At 63.1% G+C, this 27,242-nt stretch overlaps 3 protein-coding genes across 6 annotated transcripts; all 3 read right to left on the bottom strand.

The window, feature by feature from the left end:
- Positions 1-477: 477 nt before the first annotated feature.
- On the bottom strand, positions 478-6,258 carry CCDC154 (coiled-coil domain containing 154). The gene is made up of 19 exons (XM_040973759.1): positions 6,235-6,258; positions 5,588-5,742; positions 5,432-5,493; positions 5,000-5,228; positions 4,730-4,907; positions 4,613-4,653; positions 4,409-4,504; positions 4,004-4,127; positions 2,931-3,032; positions 2,659-2,778; positions 2,402-2,526; positions 2,184-2,310; positions 1,958-2,095; positions 1,561-1,680; positions 1,389-1,465; positions 1,185-1,302; positions 1,020-1,106; positions 711-898; positions 478-627 (listed from the first exon to the last, which is right to left on the bottom strand). The coding sequence occupies exons 1-19, from the start codon at positions 6,256-6,258 to the stop codon at positions 498-500; spliced, it is 2,241 nt and encodes a 746-aa protein (XP_040829693.1). The 3' UTR covers positions 478-497.
- CLCN7 (chloride voltage-gated channel 7) lies at positions 5,837-21,624 on the bottom strand. 4 transcript variants are annotated; one of them, XM_040973582.1, is made up of 27 exons: positions 21,495-21,624; positions 21,187-21,226; positions 16,913-16,929; positions 16,013-16,084; positions 15,249-15,320; positions 15,042-15,107; positions 14,538-14,670; positions 14,287-14,396; positions 13,846-13,926; positions 13,231-13,293; positions 12,981-13,064; positions 12,496-12,589; positions 12,344-12,408; positions 12,139-12,255; positions 11,830-11,884; positions 11,397-11,457; positions 10,813-10,951; positions 10,256-10,349; positions 9,750-9,919; positions 8,443-8,494; positions 8,189-8,316; positions 8,016-8,101; positions 7,752-7,878; positions 7,392-7,451; positions 7,139-7,315; positions 6,961-7,041; positions 5,837-6,845 (listed from the first exon to the last, which is right to left on the bottom strand). In XM_040973582.1, the coding sequence occupies exons 1-27, from the start codon at positions 21,588-21,590 to the stop codon at positions 6,759-6,761; spliced, it is 2,427 nt and encodes an 808-aa protein (XP_040829516.1). In that variant the 5' UTR covers positions 21,591-21,624; the 3' UTR covers positions 5,837-6,758. The 4 variants fall into 4 exon arrangements, with proteins under 4 accessions (XP_040829516.1, XP_040829517.1, XP_040829515.1 ...); XM_040973583.1 differs by lacking the exons at positions 16,913-16,929; positions 21,187-21,226 and adding an exon at positions 20,669-20,683 and having other exon boundaries at positions 21,492-21,624; XM_040973581.1 differs by lacking the exons at positions 16,913-16,929; positions 21,187-21,226 and having other exon boundaries at positions 21,483-21,624.
- A 1,951-nt stretch (positions 21,625-23,575) lies between these two features.
- PTX4 (pentraxin 4) lies at positions 23,576-26,952 on the bottom strand. Its single transcript, XM_040973758.1, has 4 exons — positions 26,806-26,952; positions 26,039-26,654; positions 24,089-24,730; positions 23,576-23,655 (listed from the first exon to the last, which is right to left on the bottom strand). The coding sequence occupies exons 1-4, from the start codon at positions 26,950-26,952 to the stop codon at positions 23,576-23,578; spliced, it is 1,485 nt and encodes a 494-aa protein (XP_040829692.1).
- Between the last annotated feature and the right edge of the window lie 290 nt (positions 26,953-27,242).

Below are 27,242 nucleotides of genomic sequence, written 5' to 3'. Positions count from 1 at the left end.
CAAGAAGGCACACAGGCCTTCCCCCAGGCCCTCCGAAGAAGACCAAGGTGGAGCCGGCTGGGAGGGAGCTGCCAGTAAAGGGTGGGGCCGGGGACATGGTCCCCAGACCGGGCTGCTCCTGGCAGAGCCCTTGTTGTTCTCAGTGACTGACACACCAGGCCCCAGGGAGGCCAGGTCAGCAGCAAGGCCATGTCCCTGACCCACCCAGGCGGCGAAGACCAGCTGACTCTCTCCCAGAAGCAGCCCGGGCTCCTGCACACGCCCTCCTGGGACCCTGCACATGGTCTTGGTTGGGGCATGGAGGAGGTTCATTTCAGGGCAGGGCTGGGCTTGGACAGAACAGGAAGGGGGGCTCCTGGGACTGGGGCACCCTGGTGCTGGCTGCTGCCTCTGACAGGCTCCTCCACTGCATGTCAGCCATGCCACCCCCAGGAGGGCCACGTCTCCGGGCTGCTGGGGGCTCTGGATGCAACAGTGTAGGAGCTAAGAGCTAGCATTTATTTCTGGGACTGGGGCAAGCGGGTGGGCAGGGCCACAGGCTCCCGGCTGCCACCTTCCTCGGAGCTGCCTCTTGCTGGCCTCCGCTGGGGCACTTGCTTCACGAGGACAGACTTCCACTGCAGCCACCTGCCAGGAGACACGGCCGAGGCACTCGCACGACCCCTGCCCTCTCCCTGGCGCCAGCTCCTACTGCCAGCACCTGCACCCACCTCACGGCCTGGTACACGCCCCACTGGTTCACAGGGGCCGGTTCACTGGGATCCAGGTCCTTGATGAAGAACCGCTGCCTCACCAGGGACATGAGCAGCCGCCTGCTGCCCAGTGTCAGCGCCCAGGGGCCCTCCTCGCTCCACAGGCGCAGCACGCTCTCCCGCAGTGCACTCATCTCCTCTGTGCGCTGCCGGGCCGGGGGAGCCAGGGGAGGCTGTGACCGCAGGCGGTGAGGCACAGCACAGGAGTGGGGGGACCTGGGGGCCCGCTCTGGAGATCTGGGGGCCCACCCAGCTCCACCCTCTCACCAGCTTGGTCTCTGCGTTGAACTTGAGGTTCTGCAAGGTCTTATGGGCCTGGACACTGTCTCCCAGCCTTATTATCTGGCTTTGGAACTGAGCACAGCCAACAACTCAGCCTGGACCAGACTCCAGGGGCTGCTGGGGGCTCCCCGGGCTGGGTGTGGGCAGTACCGTGGCCAGCTTGCCCTGGATCTCGGCAATCTTGCGGCCTGGGTTGTCCTCCTTCAGCAGCTGCATGGATGACAGCAGGGTGGCCAGCTCCTGCCGCATAGCCCCCACCTCCAGCTCTCTGAGGGCCGAGGAGGAGGCAGCAGCTAGAGCAGCTTGGCCCACAGTGGTGGACCGAGCTCCTGCCCGCCTGTCCCGGGCCCTCACCTGGCCCTGACTTCCGCTGAGATCTTCAAGTCCGAGTCATTCTTGTGCAGGCAGCACTTGTCTGAAATATCCTCAATCTGAAACGCGGGGTCCACGGCCATGCAGGCGCAGCCGGCCAGAGCCCAGCGGGGCGCGGGCACTGGGGTGGGGCTGCGGCTTCACCCTCACCCACCTGCAGCGGGAAGCCATCCAACTTCTCCCGCAGCTCCTGCAGCTGCCCGGCGACCTGCTGTTGCCACACGGCCAGGTCCTGCAGGGACTTCCGTCCTGCCCCCTCCCATTCTGTCTGTACCTGGAACACAGACGCTGTGAGGGCTACAGCCTGGCCCAGCAGGGCCAGAGGGCAGGGCCAGGCCCAGACCGGCTACCCTGCAGCCAGACAGCAAGAAAACTGGACCACAGCAGGCCTGGGTGGGGCTGATACATGAAGGACAGGAGGTGGGTTGCCCGGGGTGGTGCTTGGGGACAAGCCGTGTGCTATGCCAAGGATGGCTCAATAAAGTTGCTGGCCAGAGACTAGAGCTGCCCCGACCACCTGCCTCCTTCCTCCACACCTGCCCAGGGCTCACCGCCGCCAGCCTCAGGCCCAGGGTCTGCTCCTGCAGCTCCAGCCGCCAGCCCAGGGCCAGGCAGTGGTCACTCAGGTCCTTGACCTGCAGTCCCAGGTCGGCTGTAGCCTGCTCCAGGGCCTGGCTCTTCACACGGAGCTGACAGAAATAAAGACAGGCAGGAATGCTTAGTCAGGTGCCACCGTCGTGAGAGTGGTGGTGCGGTGGTCCCGGCCGGCACCCTCACCAGCTCTAGTGCACTCTGAGTCTCCTGCTGCGCACGCTCCCCAGCCAGTCGCACAGCCTGCAAGCCCTCCTTCACATAGGAGGCCAACTCCCCAGCTTGGCTCTCTTCTGCACACGCCTTGGTGTCCCTGGGGTGGCGAGCCAACACCTCAGTGCCAGGGAGGGAGGTGCTTCCCTAGCGGCACCCTGCGAACGCCCCCGTGGCCCAGGAGCACCCACCGGGCTTTCTGTTCTGCCAGGAGGACGCGGTTCAGGGACACCTGGTTCTGCCGCACAAACTTGGTGAGCTGGACCACGGCGGTATCCAGGCCCCGGCACTGTGCCAGCAGGCGGCCCCCTTCCTGCTGCAGCGAGGCGGCCCTGAGCCCCAGGGTCCGCCTGGGCACCCAGCCTGCCTGTGCGCCACTCGCACACAGGGGTTCCATGCGCCTGTGTGGCCCCAGACCCCTCCCGCGCAGGGCGGTCCCAGCGTCCACCTCGCGCTGTGCCTGCGCGCGCTCCTCGTTCAGCTCCTGCAGCTTCTGCCAGCGGCCGTCCAGCTCCTCGCGCAGGCTGTCCTCGGCCTTCAGCCGCGCGCTCTCGGACGCCTTCACCCTCTGCGGAGAGCGACCCCCGGCTGTGTGAGCGCGGGGCATGGCAGCGAGCTGAGCCGCCTGCTTGCCTGAGCGCGGGGCGCAGCGGACTGAGCCGCCTGCTTGCCTGAGCGCGGGGCGCGCAGCGGACTGAGCCGCCAGCCACAGGGCCCCACCTGCTCCAAGGCCTGGAAGTTCCGCTGCAGGAAGCCGCAGAGCTTGGCTTCCCTCTTGAGGAACCGCAGACTCATCTCCTCACCGAGCTTGGTCACCTGCGCCTGACGACGCGCACCACACTGGTGCTCAACCTTGCTGCTGGTGCCAGGCTTCGCCTGCGTACTCTTTTATGTCCCAGTGGGCTCCAGGGCAACTGGCCCTGTTGGCTTCACGCCCCACAGAACCAGGCTGGCCATATTCTGAGCAAGAAGGGGCTACAGTGCCCCAGCCCCCTGGGGGCCCATGCCACCCCTGGGGTGCAGCCGGGTAAGGCTGTGTAAGGAGAAGCAGGTGCTCACGGGAACACAGGTGTGCAGGGTTGGGTCAGGGCGCTGCACACTTCCCTCTGTGCCCAATGCCAAGGGGCCAGGCATCTTCCCACATCCAGAGCTCAGGGCTGGCATGGGTCACAACGGGGCAGGATCCCCTGGAGCAGAGGTTGGGAGCCAGGCAGCCAACCCCGAGGCTCCCAGGGGCACGGCACAGCCTCCTTCTTCTGCTAGTCCAGAGCAGCCACCAGCAACCTTGATTCACAAAAACTGGTGGGCTGTGGTTGGCTGCAGCGAGCCCTCTGGCCTGCTCAGGCAGGGGAGCACCCAAGGGGTGGGATGGGTGGAGCCCCCAGCTGGACACCTCTGCTGGTAGGGCCCACTCCAGGCCGCAGGGAGCCTGCAGGCTTCCGTGTCCTGGTGCCCCCACCCTAGCTGATGGTCACACACCCCTCAAAATGCCACTCGATGAAGGGATCCTGGGGTCCCGGAGCCCGAAACTGATGGTGGGGGGACCCAGGCCCTGTGGCTGTGAGGACACAGGCAGCAGTGGTGGCTGACCCAGCACTGCCCGGCTGCCATCTGTGATCAAAGAAAGCCAAGTTGGCATCACTGGCCACCTGTGGCTGTCGAGATCTGCCTGTAGCTGGGCGTAAGGAGCCAGGCTTGAGGTCTAGGTGGCCATGCTGGACAGCGCAAACCCCAGAGCCAGAGCAGAGGGCGAGGGCAGGGGATGCCTGGGGGAAGGCCCCACCGTGTGGCACCTGTATCCTGGCCGCCTGCTCGTCCACCCTCTGGCCGATGTCTTCCTGGCTCCTGTGCAGACTGGTACAGGCTGCCTCCCGAGCCTGCTCCTCCTGCCTCAGCAGAGTAGTCAGCTTGGCCAGCCTAGGACACGGGCACAGTAGCACTGGGCCAGCTGCTGGAAGGCTGCAGACAGGGGACCTGCCCTGGGAAACCTAGGCTGACCTGGAGGCCAGAAGGTGAGGACTGACCAGATGCCTGGGATGTAATGGAAGGTGGGGAGCCCCCAGCGGGAGGTGGGGTCAGAGGCAGGGAGGGGAGCGGGGGGAGCGGAGGGAGGGAAGGAGGGCAGGGCCAAGCTTTAGTGTCTATCCACCAGAGAGGCCCTGGCAACCTCGGGCTGGGCAGCAGGGGGTTGAGCCCACCTGCCCCGGGCCTCCTGCTCGGCACCCTTCCGCTCCGTGTCCTGCAGTGCCTGCCTCCTCCTGACCTGAGTCAGAGCTTCCCGGACCTCCACCAGCCTGGCACACAGGGGGCTGTTGCTGCACAGGCCCTCACAGGGCTACCTCAGCCACCCCACCCAGGCCTCCGGAAGGCTCCCCAGGCTGGTGTGCAGAAGCGAGAGGTACCTCTTATCCAGGGTCTGCATCTGGTTCTGGGGACCGTGGAGCTGCCGGGAGGGTGTGAGGCTGAGCGGGTCGTCCAGCAGGCTGGGGTACAGCAGCCCTGCCTGGCAGCTCACCCACCTCCAGCATTTCCTTCTCAGGGGCCTGGATCAACAGCTGCAACCGCTTCAGCTCGGAGTCCTGCAGCTGTAGGCGGCCCCGCACCTGCAGCAGCTCCCGCAGCAGGCTCAGTGTGGCATGCTCACAGCGCTCCTTGTGGTCCCGCAGGTATGCCACCTCGGCCTGTAAGGCGGCCACCCTAGCCAGGGGTCACAGTGCCCAGTCGCATCGCGCCAGCTCCAGGGCTGCTGTGACCCTCCTGTGCCCTTGCCCTGTACCCCTGGGGCTCACCGCTGCTCCAGCTGAAGCCAGCACTTGGCAGTGCCCTGCTCAGGCCCCAAGGAGTTGGACACAAGCAGGTGGCTTGAGCCACACTGCTCCGAGATGTCCCCTGGGCTCAAGGGCTGGGGGCTGGCCAGGAGGAGGTCCAGGTCTTCCACAGTGGGGCTGCTCAGCTGAGAGAGGGGCGACGCTTCGGACGAGGGGCTGTCTGCCAGCCCTATGAGGAGGAACTGGGCAGCTCATCCTGGGCCTGGCTCCTGCGGGGCCTTCACCAAGACCAAGGTCGCCCCAGGGCCTGAGGACACACCACCGGGGGGAGAGCCCAAACGCCACCCTCACTAGGTCAGCCCTGGCAGGAGCCCAAGCACAAAAGCCCCATGGGGCTCCTCTCTCCGACTGACCTCGGCTGTGGCCAGGGATGGGATGGGGCTCCTGGCTTACCTGACATGGCGTCCGTCACCAGCTGCCCAACCCCTGTGGTGGCCCGCGGCTGGGTGTTGGGGCTATGGGAGAGGTAGGGGAAGAGGGTGGCCACGTTCCCGGTCTTGGGAGTGGGCTTGGTGAAGGGGTGGGCTCTGTCCTCACATCTCCCCTTACAGAATTCCCTGGGAAGGCCGGCGCAGCTGTCGGCAGCAGGGCTGCTCCAGAGCCTTTCTTCGGCAGAACTCGATGACTTCACGGCCCAACTGCCACTGGGGCCGCAGCCCTAAGGCTGGGAGGGCGGGGCCAGAGGGGCCTCGGTCGGCCAGGTCCTGCAGCCAGCAAGCAGGAGCCCCAAGGGCCAAAGGAGCGCTGACTGAGCCTCTGGGGGAAGTGGCCGTACGGCGACAAGGAAGCAAAGCGGGAGAATCTGCAGTCTGCTTTATTTAACCTGATATATCCAAAATGTTGCCACGGCAACACGCCATCTGTACAAAATGAATGAATGTCAGATTGCACGTGCTGTTTTGGTACTGAATCTGCGAGGCCCCATGGGGTGCTCACACCAGCTCTGTCCAGGCTGGACACGTCCCCCCCTGGCCTGTCCCAGGCTCCCCTGGGCACCTTGCTGCCCCATCACCCAGAAGACCCAGCAGGCCAGCAGAAGAGTCCAGTGGGTGAGGCTGAGGGTGGGGAGGCTGGGGGGACGGAGGGGGCTGCGCGGGCCGAGGGCTTCCTGGGAGGTGGGGAACAGGCAAGGACACAGCGTCTTCTGTCAGCCCCTTCCACACGGCCAGTTGTGTCTACACAGGACCCGTTGTCACCACGTGGGTGAGCGAGTCCCACATTGTAGGAGCAGGGGAAGGAGGTGGCAGTGTCAGTGTGGCTCCCAGGGAGGGCATCTGCACCCCCTTGTGGCAGAATGGGCAGGAAGGGGGACCCTGCAGGCCTCGCCCCAATCTACCCAGACGCGGGGTTGGGCCAGGGTCCCTGGCTAGGGCTGCTGGGTGACACCGGTGTCCACAGGTTCCGAAGCTCAAATGGCGGTGCTGTGCTGGATGAGGGACCCCAGCCCAGAGTGCAGACGGGGGTCCCCGGAGGCCGTCAGCTCCCAAGGGCTCGGGCACAGAGGTGACTGACATAGTAGCGCCCCCCACTGGCTCTTGGGGAACTGTCACAGCGATCCCTGAAGATTTGGAACGAAGGACCAAGTCCGAGGCACAGGGCGGCGGCGCTCACAGCACTTGCCACACTGGGAGCAAGGAGGCTTTGACCCAGGAGCCAGGGACCTCAGGAGGAGGCACAAGGGACCGGGGGTGCTGGTGCCACTGTGGGCAGAGCCAGGGCCTCATGTTTGGGCCAGAGAGAGCTCCTCCAGGCCCCCCTTCCCCAGGCGGTACCTGGCCAGGTCCTTGCGGGTTACCAACCCAACCACCTGTGGGAGTAACACATGGGGTCAATGTGCAGCCGGGACCCCTGCCTGCACTGGGGTGCATAGCATCCAGCCAGCGAAAGGGTTTCCAGCCCTACTGAGCACTGGTCTGGCTCACCTGGTTGCGGTTGTCCACGACCACTAGATGCCGCAGGCCCAGGGCCCGGAACAGCTTGAATACCCGGGGCAGCGATGCCTCCTGCAAGGCAGTAGCAGGGAGGGGTTCAGGCACACTGGCCACCAGCCAGGCAGTTCCACCCCCGCAGCCCCCCGCATCTGTTGTGTGGGAGGTGTACCTGGGGCACGGTGTAGGGCGAGGGGTTCATGAACTCAGAGAGGTCCATAGTGCATTCACGCTCGTCCTGTGACACGTGGATGGACTGGATCGGGGGGAAGCGGGGGTAGGCGTCGCGGAAGTCCTTGAGCCGCAGCCGCCGTGGAGCCAGCCCCACACCGCACCTCTCCACGAACACCTGTGGGCAGCGGTTACGTCAGACCCCCAGGGCTTGGCACCTCCCGCCCGCCCACCTGCCTGGGCAGCCCACCCACCTTGTGTTTCAGGAGGACGATGAGCTGTGAGCGCAGGATCAGGCCCTGGAGCTGGGCAGGCTGCAAGAGAGGCAGGTCAGTGCCGGCACCCGCTTGGCGGCCTCGCTGCGAGCCTTTGTGGCTAAGGACCTGGGATGGGGGTGGGTCCCTCGCTGCACAGAGCACGAAGAGGACCCAAGAGCCAGCGCATGTGTCCAGCAGACAGCAGCCACCTGTGCCCCTGACTGACCTGGACCAGCACCAGGGGCAGGGCCGGACACGCTGACGACTGAGCCCCAGCACGGCAGCCCTGGACAGGCTCGGCCGGGACCCCACAGGGAGCCCCTGGGCCCTTCCTGGCAGGTGGGTGGAACACTCTACCTGGGTGTCGTCAGCGTCCACCACAGGGAAGCCATTGTGATTCGATGTCGTGTCGCTGAGGATGTCCACAATTACGCCCACCTTCTCTCTCCGCCTCAGACAGGTCACTGGGGTGCTCATGACCTCTCTGCCAGAGATGCCCACGGCCTCAGCCCCCTCAGGCAGGAAGCTGCCAGCTGAGGAAACCCGATGACCACAGCCCCGAGCCACGGGCAGGGATGGGGGCCAGGGCAGGCAGTGAGGCAGGCAGGACAGCTGGCCTACCTGGCAGTGAGTGAGTGCGAGGTGACGGGGGCCTCCCAGTGCAGGAAGGGCACACTCTGCAGCTGGATGTGCATGTCGTACAGGCCCTGTATGACAGGACGCGGGCTGCCACAAGCCGCCGGGCGGCCGCTGGGGCCTGCAGTCCCGCCCGCCCTGGCACCAGGCCCACGCACCTCGATGAAGACATCGCCCACGATCTTGGCAGTCATGAGCACCAGCATGATGGGGAAGCCGTAGGTCACGTTGCTCGTGGCCTCCATCATGATCACAGTCAGACTGAGTGTCATCCTCACGATGCCACCTGTGGGGTGGCGGGACGGCCGTGTGGGCCTGGGCCTGCACTGGCCCTGTGCAGGGGCCCTGGGGCCGAGCGCCCACCCACCCCCGCCAGCACGAGCCCCCCAGGCCAGCCCAAGCTGGCACTCACCAAGCTGGGCGGCAGCACCCATGAGCGCATACTTGCCAGGGTCGGCCCAGATCTGAAGGTGACAAGGGAAGCGCTTAGGTGTGGATGTGGCAGCTCACACCCAACCCCAGAGCAGTGCCGCCTCCAGCTCAAGCTTGAAGTACCCCTCAGCACCATCTGCCATGCCAGGTTCCAGAAACAAGCTTGCTGTGCCCCGCTGGTGAGCTGGGCTCTGCTTGGAGGAGCAGGGCTGGTGCCCACGTGGGAAGCAGGTGCCGTCACCAGGCGGACTTGGTGCTGGGCCACAGGAGGAGTGTGAGTCCACGCCCATAGGAAGGACAGGACACGTCATTGCACCATGTGACGCATGGACTGGACAGGGTGAGAGTCCAGAGGCAGAGGGGGGCTGTGTGTGTGTGAGTGCGCTGAGGGTTGGGGCTAACTGGTACAGGTATGCTCTGCGGTTGGTGAGAATGTTCCGGAGCATTCTGGATGGCAGTGCTGTGACTGTGCTCAATGTGCTGAGCTGTTCAGGCTAAAGCCAGAATGCAGCCCACAGCTCAGGGCAGCCCACAGCTCAGGGCAGCCCACAGCTCAGGGCAGCCCACAGCTCAGGGCAGCCCACAGCTCAGGGCAGCCACAGCTCAGGGCAGCCACAGCTCAGGGCAGCCCACAGCTCAGGACAGCCCACAGCTCAGGACAGCTCAGGGCAGCCCACAGCTCAGGGCAGCCACAGCTCAGGGCAGCCCACAGCTCAGGGCAGTGGTGTCTTGGAGGAGCCTGAGGGGCTTGGTCTGGGGCAAGCTTCTGGCTGGGGCCCCTCTCGTGGTTTCTGTTCTCAGCTGAGTAATGAGGTGAGAAAGGAACTCACAAAAGCACCTCAGCCCTGCGGGGGCTGGAGGGACCCCCTTGCCACCAGCTCTGCAAGCTCCGGCTTCCCACTGTTTCCCATTCTTAGGGTGACAATGACCTAAATGGGAAATGCCCCATCTCAAACATTACAAGGGGCCGCGCTGCAGCACAGCGAAGCCTTGTCCTGCACACCAGCAGCACCTACGCGCTGGCCCACGCTCTGGCCACTCCATCTCTGACCTGGGAAAGCAGTGGAGGATGCCCCGGGTGCTTGGGCCCCTGTGTCTGCCGGGGTGACCCAGGCAGTCCTGACTCTGGCCCTGCCTCGCCATGCGTCCAAGTGAAGCTGCAAGGGACATCTCCGTCTCTCTCTGACTTTATATATAACGGGAACGCAGGGAAAGAGGAAGGATGGGGAGTGGTGCTCCTGCCGCGCAGAGCAGTGGACTGCGTGCCCACCGGCCCAGGCGACCCACCGCAGCTCCGGTAAGGTAGGACAGGCAGATGCCGAAGAGCCGGCCCCAGGCAGCCCCGATGAGCAAGGACGGGATGAAGACGCCGGCGGAGACCGTGAGCCCGTACGTCCAGCAGGCCAGGAAGAAGTAGACCAGGGTGAAGAGGCCGAGGGTCACGGGGTTGTAGGAGCCTGCGGGGACAGTGGCTGCTGGGCTCACAGGGACGCAAGCTGCCACCCCCGCACCCAGAGCCGCTGTGGAAAAGGCAGGGGTGCAGGGACTCGGAGGCTGCTCTGTGGACCACCCAGGGGGTCGAGGATGAGGGTCTTCCTGGGCCCAGGGACAAGCCTGGCTCTGCAGGCAGTCTCCTGGCTCTCCCAGATTCCCTACAGACCCGGCGACACGCACAGCCTGTCCCGGTGCCTGAGGAGGGTGGATCCCCACAGGCTCAGGTCAATGAACCCACGGCCCCTGCAGCCCAGTGACTCCGTCCACGTGTCCACAGTGCAGCCGCTGAGCACACACACCTGGCGGGTCGTGGAAGAGGCTCACCACACTCTTCTCTGGGGTGTTGAAGAAGGCTGCGGCCATGGAGTTGTATTCGCCATCTGCACAGAAGAGCTGCGTGGTTGGGAGACAGGAAACATGAGAAGCTGTGCCAGAGGCCGTGAACATGGAACACAGGCCTGGGCAAGCGGCCTGCAGGGCGTGAAGGCAGGCCACACAGCAGGCCTGGCCACAGCCTGAGGCCTGTCCGCCCTGCTGTCCTGGGGCCTGGGTAACAGGGGTCTGGAGCAGGGCTGAGCCAAGGCAGAGGCACCACTCCGGGCTGCCTGAGGACCTGAGGGTGGCTTCCCTGTGTCCTTCCTGGGCTCAGGTTCCAGGAAGGAGAAGGGGTAGTCCAGGGCCCCCACACCACCCCCCAGATGGGCTGAGCTCCCCCGAGGACCCAGAGAGTAGACGCTCTAGCACATTCCGCCTGAGACTTGTAGCCTCAGCAGCCCCAGCTGCAGGAGGGCCTAGCCACAGGCCCTGCACAGCTGACCCAGCACCCGGTCCTGGCCTCCGGGGCCCTCGGGGCTACCTGCAGAGGGTAGGACATGGAGCTGCCTTGCAGGGGCTGGCAATCCCGGGACGAGTATATCAGCACGAAGGCCACCGTGGCGGTGACAGCGGCCACCAGCATGGCCTCAATCACCTGGAGGCAGGGCCGGTGGATGTACCTGTGGCCAAGCAGGGTGGGCGGCCTGAGTGGGCACCAGCACACGGCAACAGGGGACAGACTGGGTGCAAGCTGGGTGGGTGGCCCGAGTGGGAACCAGCACACGGCAATGGGGGACAGTGGCCAAGGCCGTGAATGCTCAACAGCCAGCCTGCCAGACCCCCGAGCAGTCCAGCAGTACCCTTGAGGTGATCACATGTTCCTTGCCCCTCAGCTACTGAAACAGCTTCTACCATCCCAGGTCCTGGGATCCCCTGCAGCGCCAGGCACGAGCAGCTGCCCTGGGTCCGTCCTGCATGCCCGAGGACCGTCCCGCAGGCTGGGTGTGCCCTTGCCTAGGCCCCCTGCCCTCCAGGCCCTCCCCCGTGCCTGTGCAGGGTTCCAGCAGAGGGCCTGTGTGCTCACACCCCTCACACCGCACACAAATGAGGTAGTGTTTTTCTTACCTGATGCGAAACATCGTCAGCCAGTAATTCAGGGCGTTGAACACAGCTCCGAGAATCCCACCTGCAGTCACAGAGGCCATGGTCAGGGGCCCGAGTGAGGGGGACGCCTGGGAGGGGCTCCCGGAGACCTCTCCCCGCTCAGAGCCACCCTCAGCCTTCCTTCACAGGCGGGCATCACTACCCCAAGTCCCCAGGCCCATACGGCTCCAAGGAAGGCAGCAGACAGGCGTGCCGACACCCCCCAAGATCAGGTGCGGGAGAAACACACAAGTCTGTGTTTATACTTGGGGTCCGCATCTGTGCTGAGCACCTCCGACGGGTGAGACTCAGGCACTCCAGGGCCCAAGGAGTCCTGTGGGAGTGACCCGGTAGCCAGGCCCTCCCCGCAGGCCAGCTGCTGCCCGGGGGAGAGCCCAGTCCTGGGGGGCCTTACCCACGACGCCCATGGCGATGAAGACAGGAATCTCATGGATGGTGTATGCCATTTTCTGTGGGGGGAGGGAGTGGTGACGGTGGAAGGGCCCGAGCACCATGTCCCACAGGTGTCCCCATGCGCTCATGAAGACGGTGGTAGCGCCCCTCACCCAAGTCAGCCTCCCCCGACACCACGGACCGCAGCACACGGCCACAACCTGCCCACATCCCCAAGGTTCGACTGCGTGAGGGACTCTCAGACGGCGCCCTTTGTGACCCCCACTGGAGACAGCCCACCTTCCCGTTGGGGTGGCAGCGAGGGGCCCACCTCTGAGTCAAACCTCCCGAAGTTAATGAGGCCTGGGCTGGACAGGTCCCACACGTTCCCGTGGTAGATGCTCAGGACGAAGTTCAGGGTGAAGGTGGAGATCATGGAGGCGAAGAACTGTGGGGCGGGGACGGTGTCTCAGCCTCACCCTGAGCGCTGGGGTGGGACGGGACCCAGCGCCCGCGGGGTGGGGCCTGGTACTCACGATCCTCCAGGTCAGGAACTGGTTCCAGAAGGAGGCGCCTTCCTCCAGGCTGAACAGGACCCCCCCTGGGGGGGCAGTACCGGCCTCAGCACCGTGAGGCCTCAGGGTGCCCACCCCCACTCCCACCCACAGGCAGCAAGGCCCTCACTCACCCACGGGGGCTCCAAAGGCGGCAGACACCCCGGCTGCAGCACCAGCCGAGACAAAGTCCCTCTTCTCTGTGTCTCTGCGGAAGTACTCAAAGATCTGAAAGGGACGGGGAGAGGGCAGTGGTGGGCTGAGGACCCTGGGGGCCACTGGCCACGGCACAGAGGACTCGTGCTCAGCCGCCTGACAGAGGCCTGAAGCAAGCCCCATGCTGACCCCCGGCCAGACCTCGCCTGTAATCCCGGGGGAGCCCCGGCCCCGCAGCGCTGCTTTTGTGGGAAGTGTGGCAGGGCCCTTCCCAGGGACAGCGCCAAAGCTCAGCACCCGGGCAGCACTGGCGGGCACTGTCAAGCAACCACACACAGCATGTCCACACTCCCCTCTCAGCCTCACGGAGGAGTCCTGCGTCTTCCCGGGAGGCCCCGACGTGGCGCCACGCGGCCAGGGCTGAGGACAGGATGGCAAGAGGGGCCCACAGCGCAGCGCTCACCTTGAAGTCTCGCTTCAGCGACGTGGACCGTCCCTGGGAAATGCCCGCGGCGATGACTGAGCCCGAGTGGATCATTGGCCCTTCCTGGGGGTACAGGGACCGGCCCTCAGACAACACGGCCCTTCCTGGGGGCACAGGGACCGGCCCTCGGACAACATGGCCCTTCCTGGGGGCACAGGGACTGGCCCTCGGACAACACGGCTGGCGTGGCCTCCCTCCCAGGACCCTGGCTGGACAGCAGTGCACTCACCTTTCCCACGGCCAGCCCGCCCACCACGGACAGGATCACACCAGACACCTTGATGACCAGCGTCTGCAAGGTAAAGGAGGCCCCAGGTGTGGTGGGGGCAGATGCCCAGGGCGCACACAGCACGGCCCATCACACATGGTAGCCCATGTCCAGGGCTCTGCGGGTCCTGTGGGGGTATGTGTCCCTGTGCCCCGCACCATGCCATGTGACCACAGAGTGAAGCCAGGCCTGGCAGGCAAGGGCAGGGGAGGTGAGTGGGGAGGGTGTCCCACCAGGCCTACTTCTCACTGTCCCCTGCACCTGCTGACCCTCTCACTGCCCTCCACAACACAGCCCCAGGCCCGGGAGCACCCCAAGGGGCAGTCACGTCCCTGTTCACCCCTCAGGCCCAGGGAGGACCTACAGTTGAGAGCCCAGGCCCCACAGGTCAGGATGCCATAGCTAACATGCTAGTGTGGGGTGAGAGAGGACTGAAGACAGTGTTGTAGGATGGCTGTGGTACAGAGAGAATCATAGCCCTGGCTGCCACCCGGCGCCACAGCCACAGCCCCCTGCACTGCCTACAGGGACAGAGCCCGCACCGGCCACTGTCACAGGACACTGGCCCTGCCTCACCTTAAGCCGCACCACGTGGGGAATCTTCACCCCATTGAGGAAGCACTTGATCTGGGGGATCCCACTGCCAGCAGCCACGGGCTAAAAGACACGGGGGTCAGGAAGGGGCGTTACGACATCACGTCATTTCTCTCTCCCCCACCCAGACACAGAGTGATGGAGAACCGAGGACCCGGGAGAGGCAGACGGGAGAGCCCAGGGACCCTGCACGCCCTCGGGGCTGTGGGATTGCGTCCAGCGCTACACAAGAAGCTGAGCTTCTGCCACGGAGGCCAGCACTCGGCACCTGGGGAGCTCTGGGAGCTGCCTCTCCCCTCTCCCAGCACCCCGGGGCCCTGGCAAGGGTGGCTCTCACTCAAGGGAACATGGATCCTCCCTGCAGAGGTACCCAGGGCAGGGGGTGCGTGAGCGTGCAGGTCTGCAGGGCTCCCAAAGCCGCACCTCTATGAAGGCCACGATGACGGAGCCCACTAGCACGAAGGCAGAGTTGAGCGTGGCCCAGAGCAGGAGGGAGAAGGACAGCCCGCCGTTCTTGGTGAACCTGTCAATATCTGGGGCCCGTCAAGGAGGGCTGGCAAACACTGTCACGGCGTTGCCCGGACGTCTCAGCAACGCCTCCCGGTGTGCCCACGGCGCAGGCCGCCGGGCCGCCCCCCCAGCCGGGCCAGCGCTATAGCACACCAGAAGGATACTGTCCTTAATGACCCTGTACTTGAGGCCGGCCAGGTTCTCCACCACGATATCAATGAAGCAGGCCACGAGGCCCGTGAGGATGCCGATGAGGGCGCAGATGACCCAGCGTGTGATCTCCACCGTCCGGAAGGCCTGCGGGGCACGGGAGGAGTGACGGGGGCCCGCTCTGCGGGGCTCACCGGGACCGGGGCCACCTGCAGGCTCCTGGCCACGTGGCTGACGTGGGCAGCAGAGTCCTTCACAGCCAGCTGGGTACTGCGCCTGCTCCAGTTTGAGCATGACACACTCGCCTGCGGAGCCTGGCGACTGGCACCAGCACGAGAGGAACCAAGACTAGCCGGTACGCTGCAGGCTGTGCGGCTGCTCCCCACTCACCCCTCCCTCGGCTCCCCTGCTCCCCGTGTGGTTGATCCGTCCCCGTGCTCCCCGTGTGGTAGATCCGTCCCCCTGCTCCCCGTGTGGTAGATCCGTCCCCCTGCTCCCTGTGTGGTTGATCTGCTCACCGTGTGGTTGATCCGTCGCTCCTCCTCCAGGAACAGCTGGTTCTCACTGTTGTCATAGTCCAAGCTCTGCAGACCAGACGGCGGGGCAGTGTGACTCACAGGCCACTCGGGGGAGAGCCGCGGCAGAGTGGGGGCTGGGTGGAGGGTGGAGGCCAGGGGCCGGCGCGGGGCGCGGGGCGCGGGGCGCGGGGCGGGAGGAGCCCCCACCTCGTACTTGAGTGAGAGCAGCTTCTCATTGTGCGGGATCTCCTTGGGGAAGGGATGGGGAGGGTCCATTTCCTGGGGAAGGAAAAGGCAGACACACTTGACGGGCCAGGACACATGTGTGAGGCAGAGCAGAGAGAGGGGACTCTCCCGGGAGGCCAGCACGACGCTGACACCCAGGGGGCAGGCGGTGGCTTTCAGACCCACAAGATCCGGCCATTCCGGCCTCTCCGCCTGCCTCCATCGGGCCAGGGCAGACGCAGCGTCCCTGGAGGGGGCGCCAGCGGACAACAGCATCATCCTGAGTGTGGTACACAGTGGGGAGGGCAGAGCAGTCACAGGCTGACCCAGGCCCCGGGCTGGCAGCTCAGCTATGGTAGACTGGGACACGGGGAGAACAAACTGGATCTTCTCCAACTGCAAGCTTTCCTGCATCCGAGAACCCCATCACGAAAAAGACAAGAGGAGCCAGGGAAGGGATGAGTCTGAGCGGGAGAGCTGGTCCCCTGGAACCCAGGAGCCCCAGCGCCGGCTCTATACTTCTCAGCGGTCACTCTCTGGAGGCCATGGGGGGAAGGGAAGGAGCTGGCCCATCTCCCTGAGCGTGCAGTGAACCCACGGGGCTGGGGTGGGAGGGGCTTTTCCCAGAGCCTTTCTGCCCCAGCTGCAGCCTGCTGGGGCTCCCTGGCCCTGCACCCCACCCCCTGTTGGCAAGCCCTGACTGCCATGTTGCCCACACGCGCTGCCCAGCAGGGGTGGCCGCTCACCGGGTCCAGGAGTTCCTCATCCAGCTCCACGCTGCTCATCTGTCCCACTCGGAAAGCCGCAGGGCGCGGTGCCTGGAGGCGAGAGAGCACGAGTGCTCTGGGCAGGGAGCACAGACACCCGGGGCAGGGCCAGCGCCACCCTGCCCTGGGCACCAAGGCCCAGGCCTGCTCTGGCCACCCCACACCCCCAGCTGGAGAGCCTACGAGCTCCTGACCCCTGTTCTAGATGAAAGCGGGGTTCATGGCCAACACCAGGACAAGTGGCTGGAGACCGCCCAACCAACCCAGCACCCATGCCGGCTCCACAGCCGTGCTCTGGGCTGGTGTCTGGTTTGGGGGCTCTCAGCCTGGCCCCCCAGCCCTGGCTGCCGTAGCCACTCGGTGAGCCAGTGGATACTGTTCTCTGATTTTGAAATACATAAAGTCATAAACCTTTAGCACAACAGCCCAGCAGCAAAGCGGTGAGGAGTTTCCGCACCAACTCCATGTGCAGAGCCAGGGCCTTAGCACAAAGGGTATAGGCCTAAAGCCACAGCCATCAGGCCAGCAGGAAGAGGCGCTCACACAGACAGCCGCCATGCGTGGGGGGCAGACAGCAGCCGCAGCAGGCAGCCACGCAGACAGCCGCCACGCGTGGGGGGCAGACAGCAGCCACAGCAGGCAGCCACGCAGACAGCCGCCACGCGTGGGGGGCAGACAGCAGCCACAGCAGGCAGCCACGCAGACAGCCGCCACGCGTGGGGGGCAGACAGCAGCGGCAGCAGGGACCATGCAGACAGCCGCCACCCGTGGGGGGCAGACAGCAGCTGCAGCATGGACCATGCAGACAGCCACCACGCGTGGGGCAGACAGCAGCCGCAGCAGGCGGCCACGCAGACAGCCGCCACGCGTGGGGCAGACAGCAGCCGCAGCAGGCGCTCCAACGGGGAGGGAGGCCTGAACCTCAGCTACACCACAGAACGCCTGCCCCAGGATGCTGCTGCGCTCAACGCCGCTTGTTTACAGGTGGTGAGCATCCCAGCGGCCTGAAACATGGACGTGACCAGCACCCCCACATTCTGCGGCCAGGACCAGGAGCAGTGTCCAGTCAGAACGACCCCCATGGCCACAGCGCCCAGCTGGGGTTGGCCCACAGCCACCTGCTCCAATCCCTGCCTTGGCCTGTACCCGGACCCTGCTGCAACGCATCAACGCTTCTGTCCGCAGGGACACCCACCCTGAGGTGCAGCCCTCCCAGCCCGCGTCACCCAACGGCCCCTCCTGCACAGGAGGCCCCGTGACGGGGCTGCCGTCCGCAGCAGCGGCCCTCCTGAGGTATGGTTGTGTGATGAGCTCTGCGATGCCTGCTGTCCAACAGTACAGGCGAGCAGTGACAGACACACCTGCTTCTCCTGACAACGACTGGCAATGTCTGCAGCCCAGGCATGGCCTGCCGGTCACGATGCGCTACTGTGGCAGGTGGGGGTGAGACCAGTGCTCAGCCATCAGCACTGCCAAGGCAGTCGCCTCCTCAAGCTGTGACCGCACACTGGGCAGGCAGGTGCAGGGCACAGGAGAGACCCAGCTGAGCAATGCAAAAATGGACTGGGGCCCAGCATGATAGCCTAGTGGCTAAAGTCCTCACCTTGCACAGGCTGGGATCCCATATGGGCACTGGTTCTAATCCCAGTGGTCCATTTCCCATCCAGCTCCCTGCTTGTGGCCTGGGAAAGCAGGGGAGGACAGCCCAAAGCCTTGGGACCCTGCACCTGCATGGGAGACCTGGAAGAGGCTTTTGACTCCTGGCTTCAGATTGGCGCAGCTCTGGTTGTCGTGACCATTTGGGGAATGAATCATTGGATGGAAGATCTTCCTGTCTCTCCTCTCAGTAATCTGATTTTCCAATTAAAAAAATAAAATAAATCTTTTTTTTTTGGTTAAAGATTTATTTATTTTTATTGAAAAGCCAGATATACAGGGGGAAGAAGAGACAGAGAGGAAGATCTTCTGTCCGATGATTCACTCCCCAAGTGACTGCAATGGCCAGAGCTGTGCCAATCTGAAGCCAGGAGCTCTTCCGGGTCTCCCACACGGGTGCAGGGCCCTTAGACTTTGGGCCGTCCTCGACTGCTTTCCCAGGTCACAAGCAGGGAACTGGATGGGAAGTGGAGCTGCCGGGATTAGAACCAGAGCCCATATGGGATCCTGGCGTGTTCAAGGCAAGGACTTTAGCTGCTAGGCCACGGTGCCAGGCCTGAAAAATAAAATAAATCTTAAAAAACAACAACAATAACAAGAAAAACAGCCCATAGCCCCGACACACGGAACCAGGCATTCCCTGGAGGAGTCAGGGACAGGGCGTGGCGCCCCAAACACAGGCTCTGGTCCCTTTACCCCATCTGTCAGACACCCAGGGCACAGCCTCATGCCACCAGGCGTGGCCCTGGCTCCCCAGAGTTCTGCTTGGCCCTGCCTGTAGTATACTGCCCACCCAGGAAGTGGGTCTAGACAGGACAGCCCTGCTTGCAGGGCGGCACCTTGGCACACAGGCTGGGAGAGATAGTGTGGCGAGCACAATTGCCAGGCTGCGCCACCACCCCAGGGGAGGCTGCACTCTCAGGGTACCCGGTGGCAGGAGTCCCCTTGGTGCAGCCTCGCCAAGGGGAACAGATGGGGTGAGCGTATGGGCCCGGCGCCTCAAGAAAGGGTCCTAGAGGATGTGCTGGGCAGAAGCAAGCTGGGCTCCAACACCCGTTGGGTTGCATAAAACACAGGGCTGGAGACAGAGCTGACCCAGAAGCTCCAACTACTAGCGTATGTGTAGGCCAATTTGGGTGCCAGATGGTGCCGGACCCTGTACTGGCAAACACACACAAGAATCAAGTCTGGGATGGCCTCAGATGAGACTTCGTTGGCAATTCCCTACCAACCGAGCCGCTGGACTCAGAACCCTAACCATGGAGAGAATCGCGGGTTCCACGGGCTGACCCTGGGAGTGGATGTGTCAGAGCTGGGCCTCCTCAGAGGCTCAGATGGAGCAGAGGACAGCATGTCCAATGTACATGGAGGATACGGCAGTACATCGGAGCCTCCGGAGGACACCTGGTACCATGGCAGAGCAGAACAAATTGATCAACTACCCCAGCTAAGCATTGGCAGTGAAGATCTGGGCAGCCGGAGACACTAAGGTGGACTACAGCAGCCAGGGGATTAGGGAGAGATTCATCGCGATTGCAGTGGAGGGATCGCCAGCAATTCAGGACTGCTGACCTATCAAAACCTCTTGAGAAATTCATGGTGTTGTAAATTTCTATTTTTCTTCCTGTTGTTGATTTTGTGTTGTGGTTTTTCATTTAAGAGGGATGTGTGGTGACTGTGTAATGGAGACTATCGTGTCCAGATGCGAGGATGCAGTGCAGTGTGCATCTCTACTTCCAGATCAAAGATGGACTAATGAAACTGTCAGCTGTACTTGACAATGGGAGGCTGGACTCTGCCGCTGTCCGTGCCCGCCGTGAGGGACACGTGACTGTGCATGAAGAGCTATGCTATAGCAACGACGTGTGGGAGTTCGGGGGAGGGGAGGGAAATCCCAGGCCCTATGGAACTGTGTCACAGAATGATGATAATAATTTTAAAAGAAGTTAAAATAAAAAATATATTAAAAAAAAAAAGAAAGAAAGGGGCCCTTGCCCATGGTATCTTTCTTGTTTAAAATGGGAACTAATTATGTGCCCAGTGTGGTAGCCTAATGGCTAAAGTCCTCACCTTGCGTGTGCCGGGATCCCATATAGGTGCCAGTTTATATCCCGGCAGCCCCACTTCCCATCCAGTTCTCTGCTTGTGGCCTGGGAAAGCAGCAGAGGATGGTCCAAAGCCTTGGGACCCTGCACCCGCGTGAAAGACCTGGAAGAAGCTCCTGGCTCCTGGCTTCAGATCAGCTTAGCTCCAGCTATTGTGGCCACTTGTGGAGTGAACCAGTAGACAGAAGATCTTCCTGTCTCTCCTTCTCTCTGTGATTCTGAGTTTACAATAAAAATAAATCTTTTTTTAAAATGCAACCTATTTCAAAATTGTTCTTCAAACTACTAACTTTGATTTGTCTCCAGGATGGGAACCAAACCCTGCAGCTCCAGGCAGGACTGCAGGGCTGAGCGTGCGCACGCAGGACCAGGGGGCTGGCACCCACCACACACCCACAGTGCCTGTAGGATGGGACCACTGGGAGGCACTGTGAGAAGGGAACACAGGGCCCCTCACAGTCACTTTCCTGTGACTCCACTTCCCCCTGCACAACACATGACCATGACTTGCTGGCTGACCTGCTGCCACATGGGCAACCTTGCTGGGCACTCAGTCACCCACACTCTGCAGGCTGGGAACCACTGGGGCCCAGTCCGTCAACACGCACCAGACCGCCGTGTCCACCAGCTCACGCTGGAAATGTTGGCCCAACCTTCCGACGGGGGGTGTGGGTGTCAGCCTGGACGAACACCCACGTTCAGGTCACGGGACTGTTCCCCCAGGCAAGGTGGCTTCGGCCTGGGTTGTGCTCCAGTTCAAAGCGACCCGTGACCATGCAGCTTACACATGCCACCTGCTGCGCTTCTCGGGGAGGCAGGCCTCTGAAGACAACCCTGAGAGCTGCCAGGCTCACAGCAGACCTGCCCTCAAGACCCTCAGTCCTGGAGCCTGGTGGCGTGACATGTGAGGCAGCTGCTGCGTGCAACGCCCGCGTCTCACAAGGTGGTGCAGGTCCAGTCCCCGCGGCTCCCCTTCTGCTCCCACTCCCTGCCACTGTGCCCCAGAAGGCAGATGATGGCAGACCCCAGCCCCAGCCGCCGTGGCAGGCTGGGGAGTGGGCAGTGCAGGAAAATCCACAATCTCTCCCTGCTGTGTCATTAGCTGCACTAGTGGATGACTCAGTAACACTGGGAACCCCCGTCCCAAGGGCACCTCGAACACGCGGCTCCATCCTGAAACCCCGAGACAGGCCTGCGGAAGACTCACAGAAGCACAAGAGGTCCTTCAGGGCCGGAATCCCCAACTTCCCAGGGGGCTCCTGTGCACAACAGTGCAGACCTGCTCGCCCCGAGGTGCACCCCAAACCGGCAGGGTCTCAGACACACACCCTGCCACTGTCCAATGCCACCAGCCGCCTGTGACCTGCCTTGCCCGCGAGCTGCTTCATGCACGCTGCCGGCCGCGGAGCAGGCAAGCTGCTTCTCCATTTGACTGTGGTGTGAGGCAACCCCCTTCTCCCGGCCGGCAGGACACACCGGCCCAAGGGCCCCTCCGGCCACCCGGCTGCGCCCAGGGCACACACAGGGGGACAGCGGAAGTGGACTGCTTCCTGCAAACCCCCTGCGGGCCTACCCGAGCCCAGGTGTGGGACTCGCCCGGGGGAGAGGGACGAGCCCAGGGCGCCAGCCGTTCTGGACACCCAGGCTGCGTCCCTGGGGCCCCGGAAGCGCGGGCAGAGCCGCCTCACCTGGCGCGCGGCCCCGTTCAGCAGCGGCGTCCTCCGCAGCAGCGGCGCCGCCTCCTCGTCGTCCCGGTCGCGGCCGGACCACGACACCTTCTTGGAGACGTTGGCCATGGCCAGCCGCGGGCCCGCTCGGCACAGGAAGCTCCCGGGCCCTGCCGGCAGCCACGTGACGCGAGGCGGCGGCGGGTCACGTGACGGCGCGCTGTCACGTGCCCCGCGAGCGCGGCGGCCCTGGTTCCCCAGCCCGGGGTCGTCGGGCAGGTCTTGCAGGAAGGCAGGCCGAGCCCAGGTCTCCGCACGCGCGGGAAGCCTTCCCTGCAGGAGACGGGCTCCCGGGCAGCAGCCCCGAGGACCGGGCCGCAGAGGGGAGCCCTAGCTTGGACCGGGCCGCAGAGGGGAGCCCTCAGCTCACAGGCGGCCGTGGCGGGAGAAGGGGCAGTGGGCCTGGCTAGGAGCAGTGCTGGGTCACGCCGGGCAGCAGGAGCCAGACACTCCATGTGCTGTGGCCACTGCCAGCCCCGGGAAGACCAGGATGAGTTCCAGATCTTGACCTGGCCCAGCCCTGCCATTGCAGCCAAAGTGGCAGTAAGGATCGGCTTTCAAAGTAATTAATTAGGGCCCGGCGGCATGGACTAGCGGCTAAATTCCTCCTCTTGACCATATGGGCGCCGGTTCTAATCCCTGCAGCCCCACTTCCCATCCAGCTCCCTGCCTGTGGCCTGGGAAAGCAGTCGAGGACTGTCCAAAGCTTTGGGACCCTGCACCCGTGTGGGAGACCCAGAAGAGGCTTTTGGTTCCCAACTTTGGATTGGCACAGCACTGGTCATTGCGGTCACTTGGGGAGTTAGGGAGTGAATCATTGGATGGAAGATCTTCCTTTCTGTCTCTCCTCCTCTCTGTAAATATCTGACTTTGTAATAAAAAATAAATAAATCTTAAAAAAAACACAAAGTAATTAATTAACGCTTAACAAACAAAAATATGGGCCCAGGTGCCATGGCCTAGCGGCTAAAGTCATTGCCTTGAACGCACCAGGATCCCATATGGGTGCCAGTTCTAGTCCCAGCAGCTCCACTTCCCATCCAGCTTCCTGCTTGTGGCAACACCCCAAAGCCTTGGGACCCTGCACCCACGTAGGAGATCTGGAAGAAGCTCCTGGCTCCTGGCTTTGGATTGGTGCAGCTCTGGCCATTGTGGCTGCTTGGGGAGTGAATCATAGAACAAAAAAGATCTCTGTCTCTCCTCTCCTCTGTATCTTTCTAATATAATAGAAACAAAAAATAATTTTGAGTCAAGCTTGATGCATCATAGAGTTCTTGTAGCAGCATTAAGAACCTACCCACCTGAGCCCAGCATGATGGCCCGGTAGCTAAATCCTCACCTTGCATGTGCCGAGATCCCATATGGGCACTGGTTCTAATCCTGGGAGCTGCACTTCCCACCCAGTTCCCTGCCTGTGTCCTGGGAAAGCAGTCGAGGACGGCCCAAAGTCTAAGGACCCTGCATCTGTGTGGGAGACCCCGAGGGGTCTCCTGGCTTCAGATCAGCTCAGCTTCAGCCGTTGTAACCACTTGGGGAGTGAAGCGGAAGATGGAGGATCTCTATGTCTCTCTGCAAAGCTGCCTTACTAGTAAAATAAATAAATCCTAAGAGGAAGCAAGGCTAGATATGAATTTATCATACCACCCAAAAATTCTACTCCCAAGCATTCACACAGAGCGATACAGCAGGACTCGCAGAAAAGCTGGTGTGCAGGTACTCAGCTTCTGTCCCACTACCCCAGACGAGGGACCCCAGGGCACTTCCCTAGGGAGACGGGCAGGCGCTCAGGCCTCACTGCAGTCGGTGCTGGCACAGAGTCCAGAAAGGAGGCGAGACTCAGATGCACAGTGCTTGCATTTATGTCCAGATGAGAAAGCAGAGTGCTGGTGTGGGGGCTGGGCAGGGAGTGGACGTATGTCCACCAGGTGTGCCAATATGAGGTGGGCAGGCACCCTGGCAGTGGGTGGCAATGCCTCAGCCCCCACCCGCCACACTCAGAACAGGCACATGCTGGGCGTGGCTCAAGTCTGGCTGAGGTCTCAGAGCACTTCCAGTCAGCCCACACTGGCCTCCAGGGCTACTGGGCTCCCCAGGCAGGGGCTGCCAGAGAAGGGCTCTGCGGAGCCTGTTGGAACTGAAAAGGGAACCGTTTCCGCTTGAGGGATGGCAGCAGTGGTACAGATGCTCGTGCCCAGAACCAGCCTGGACAGACGGCAGAGGCCCTGTCGGAGCAGGCCCAGGCAGTGGCAACGTCCTGCTCACAAGGACGCTCCAGGGCTTTGAGGAGCAGTGTGTGCCCCTGCTGCGCCTGTGGGGAGACAAAGCCTGCAGACAGAAGCCTTGCCTGTCTCACACAGAATCCATGCAGGGCACTTGAGCTCGCCGGAGGGCTGGTCTGCTTGCCCTGCCCTGGTCTGCATCCCAGCCCCAGCCATGCCACGGCTGCCTCCCTCGGCAGGGCTCATTGCCGGGGAGCATGCAGGGCACGCCGGGTCAGGATGGCCAGCACAGTGGGCTTGCTCCCCTGGCCGGCCCAGGGCCTGACCTCAGTGCACTCCCGGCTCCACCCCATGGGCAGCTCTCCGGGCAGACCCACCTAGCCCTCTGCACAAACCTACCGGGGGAAGTGGCATTAGCTAGGGTCAGGATGGCACCTACTGGGGGCTTGTTCCCCAGGGCCAGGCTTGCAACTTCCCCAGGGGTCAGCACCCGGTCCCAGATGGCCATGCCGGCCATGCTCCCCACAAAGGCCTCGGAGCTGTCAAACCCGCCCCCCACGTGGTCCTGCTCCTGGCCCAGCACCAGGGATCCTCCAGGGGGAATCTCATAGCCCTCCCTGAAGTGAGAGCCTGTGGCCACCAGCCTGCGGTCCACATGCAGCCAGTACCTGCCCTGGATGGATGTCCACATAACACACACATGGTGCCAATGGCCATCCAGCAGGGGCTGCAGGGGCAGCTCCCGGAAGGCCGGGTCGCCGATCACCAAGTGGATGGTGCCGGGCGCCAGGGAGTCGCGGCCGTGCAGCACCAGCTTGTTGTCGTTGTCATGGGTGGCGTAGGAGAGCAGGGTGCCCAGGCGGCCAGGGGCCGTGCACAGCCAGCTGCAGAAGGACAGGGCCCGCAAGGGCATGGGGAAGCCGGGCCCAAGGAAGACCACATTCTCCGTGGAGGCGTTCGGGAAGATGAGCATGGGGCCCACGTCGCAAACTAAAAAGAGGAGGAGGGAAAATCAGCTGTGTATCATGAGGCAACCTGGAAGCTTCTGGAAGCTTTAGAAGCTTCAGGCTGCAGGTGCTCCCTCTGCTGCAAGGGGTGATGATGACCCAATGGCAGAGGGTCCTGGGCATGAGCTCTGGGCACTCCCAGGGGTCAGCCCGCAGCATCTCGCTCACCCCGCTTCACAGAATGGCAGGGTCAGTTGAGCTCCATGAGGGCGGAGCCTTCGGGACACATCACTCAAGCTTGGTGACCTGAAGCTGCGCAGGTTTGTGTTTTTAGTTCTGCCAGAGGTCTCAGCAGGCGTGAGCCGAGGGCCAGGCCCTCAGGGTAAAGCTGTTTGCTGCTTCTCCCACCTGCTCACGTGCTGGGATTCTGCACTCGTGCCACCTGCTCTCCCATCAGAGGGCTGGTCTTGTCCCCTGCGGCCCTGACCCTCCTGGCAGATGGGCAGGACGGGAAACAGACTCGCCTTTACCCGCGATGGCTCCTCTCCTGCACGGTGGCAGGAGGGCCCTCCACAGCTCTTCTGCTATGGGGACCTGCAGCCTGGCTGGCACCTGGACCTGTGAACAGGGCAGGGTGCGTGGGGCTCATGGTGTTGGAGGGAACACAGCTGCAGCAGGAGCCAGGGGGCCAGACTTGCAGCACAGGGGATAAAGCTGCTGTGCACAGTGCCAGCAGCCCATACAGGCCCCTGCTTGTGACCAAACTGCTTCACTTCTTTTTAAATTTATTTATTATTATTAGAAAGTAAGATATACAGAGAGGAAGAGAGTGAGAGAGGAAAATCTTCTGTCCACTGATTCACTCCCCAAGTGACTGCAACAGCTGGAGCTGAGCCAATCTGAAGCCAGGAGGCCAAAGCCTCCTCTGGGTCTCCCACACGGATGCAGGGACCCAAGGCTTTGGGCCGTCCTTGACTGCTTTCCCAGGCCACAAGCAGGGAGCTGGATGGGAAGCAGGGCTGCTGGGATTAGAATTGGTACCCATATGGGATTCTGGTGTGTGTAAGGCAAGGACTTTTTAGCCACTGGGCTACTGCGCTGGATCCTGCTTTACTTCTGACTCAGCCCCCTGCTAAGGCCTAAACAGCTGAAGATGGCCCAATGTCCGGACCCTGTCACCTGTGAGGGAAACCAGGCTAGCGCTCCTAGCTCCTGGGCTTTGGCAGCCCTCTGGGGCATGAACCAGCAGAACTCTGACTTTTAAACAGATAAGTGCATTTTTAAATAAATAAGGAACAAAGAGGAAACAGGGAAATGGGGGTGGGGTGGGAAAAGTACTTCATGCACTTACCCTCTCCTGGCTCCTGGAGGGATGGCACCCACTGGGCAGGGTCCTTCAGGGCAGCCTCACTGAGCACCTGGTGACTGCCTGGCCCGCGGCGTCCCTGGGCCCTGAAGTCCTGAGCCGGGTTCTTGGGTTCAGGCAGCCCCTGCCTGCCGCTCTGTGGCTTCAGGAGGTTCGGGGCTGCCAGCGTAGGTGGTGCCGGGGCTTCGGCTGGGCTCTGCCCCAGGGCCATGGGGCTGGCGTTGGCTGTTGGCAGCCACCCCTCCAGGGCAGCCAGTCTGGTGTCCTGGCTGTGGACACTTTGCGTCAGGCGGACCAGCGCATCCTGTAGTGCCCGTAGGCCCAGGCCCGAGATGGCATCCTTCTGTGCCTGCATCCTCTGTGGGCCCTTCTGGTTCCAGGCCAGCTCCAAGGCGTGCAGCCGCCTGGCCACCATCCTGCCCCTGCGCTGTGACTCACCCATCTGTGTCTTCAGGCGAGTCAGGTCCCCCTGCACAGCAGCCTGCGACCGGTTCATTGCTGTGGCCGTGGCCCGGAGCTGGGCCTGGGCACTTAGGGATGCACTGTAGTTGTCAGCAATGGCCTGCAGGTGTGTCAGGGTCACCTCCTGTAGTCTGTGAAACTGTGAGAAGGGGGGAGTCAGGGGGCCAGGGACCGCAGGGGAAGGAAGACCACCTTCCCGGCCAACACCGCAGCACAGGCGGGAAGGACACCCCGAGCCGACCCCATGCTGCTGCCAGACACGGAACCCCGCAGGCCACGCCTGGACATACCTGCTCTTCTAGCCTACGCAGCCTCTCGAAGAACGGCTTCCTTGGCCCAGCCAGGCTGGCTCCCGGTGGAGCAGTCCCTGACAGACACAGCAGCACACAGATGAGGAAGAGGAGGGCCAGGGCCCTGCTCCCCAGGCAGCTCATCATGAGGGCACAACCCGCGGGCTCCCCACCCTGAAGGAGATGTCTGTCTGTCTGTCTGTCTGTCTGGGGTAGCCACACTCCCACCCCCGCCACGGCCCAGCCCCAGCCTGCGGCTGACCGGAGTTGAGCACTTTTCCACCCCTGGCGTTTGGCTGGCTGACAGGTGCTCCCAGCGCCCCCACCAACTGCATCCACGGCCAAACCCCGTGGGCTGGTGCAGTTCAGGTTCCCAAGGAGACAGCCTGCGATGGACACAAACAGGAAAGCCCTCCCCATCCCTGCAGGCGTGTGGG

Source organism: Ochotona curzoniae, unplaced genomic scaffold (assembly GCF_017591425.1).
Source record: "Ochotona curzoniae isolate NIBS_2020 unplaced genomic scaffold, NIBS_Ocur_1.0 contig_2321, whole genome shotgun sequence".
Classification (NCBI taxonomy): Eukaryota; Metazoa; Chordata; class Mammalia; order Lagomorpha; family Ochotonidae; genus Ochotona; species Ochotona curzoniae.
This window is presented reverse-complemented; position numbering and strand designations above follow the sequence as displayed.

Bases quoted from the DNA above. Each gene is read 5' to 3' on its own strand.
- CCDC154 (XM_040973759.1), bottom strand. From the start codon at position 6,258: ATGTGGGACTCGCTCACCCACGTG. The intron at 4,908-4,999 runs GTGAGCCCCAGG...ACCCCTGGCTAG, and splicing joins TGGCTTCAGCTGGAGCAGCG to GGTGGCCGCCTTACAGGCCG. The intron at 4,128-4,408 runs GTGGGCTCAACC...CCCGTGTCCTAG, and splicing joins GAGCAGGAGGCCCGGGGCAG to GCTGGCCAAGCTGACTACTC.
- CLCN7 (XM_040973582.1), bottom strand. From the start codon at position 21,590: ATGGCCAACGTCTCCAAGAAGGTGTCGTGGTCCGGCCGCGACCGGGAC. The intron at 8,317-8,442 runs GTGAGTGCCAGC...GCCACCCCACAG, and splicing joins GGGTGCTGCCGCCCAGCTTG to GTGGCATCGTGAGGATGACA. The intron at 8,102-8,188 runs GTGCGTGGGCCT...CCTGTCATACAG, and splicing joins TGGGCGATGTCTTCATCGAG to GGCCTGTACGACATGCACAT.
- PTX4 (XM_040973758.1), bottom strand. From the start codon at position 26,952: ATGATGAGCTGCCTGGGGAGCAGGGCCCTGGCCCTCCTCTTCCTCATC. The intron at 26,655-26,805 runs GTATGTCCAGGC...CCCTTCTCACAG, and splicing joins TGCGTAGGCTAGAAGAGCAG to TTTCACAGACTACAGGAGGT. The intron at 24,731-26,038 runs GTAAGTGCATGA...TCCTCTTTTTAG, and splicing joins CCTCCAGGAGCCAGGAGAGG to TTTGCGACGTGGGCCCCATG.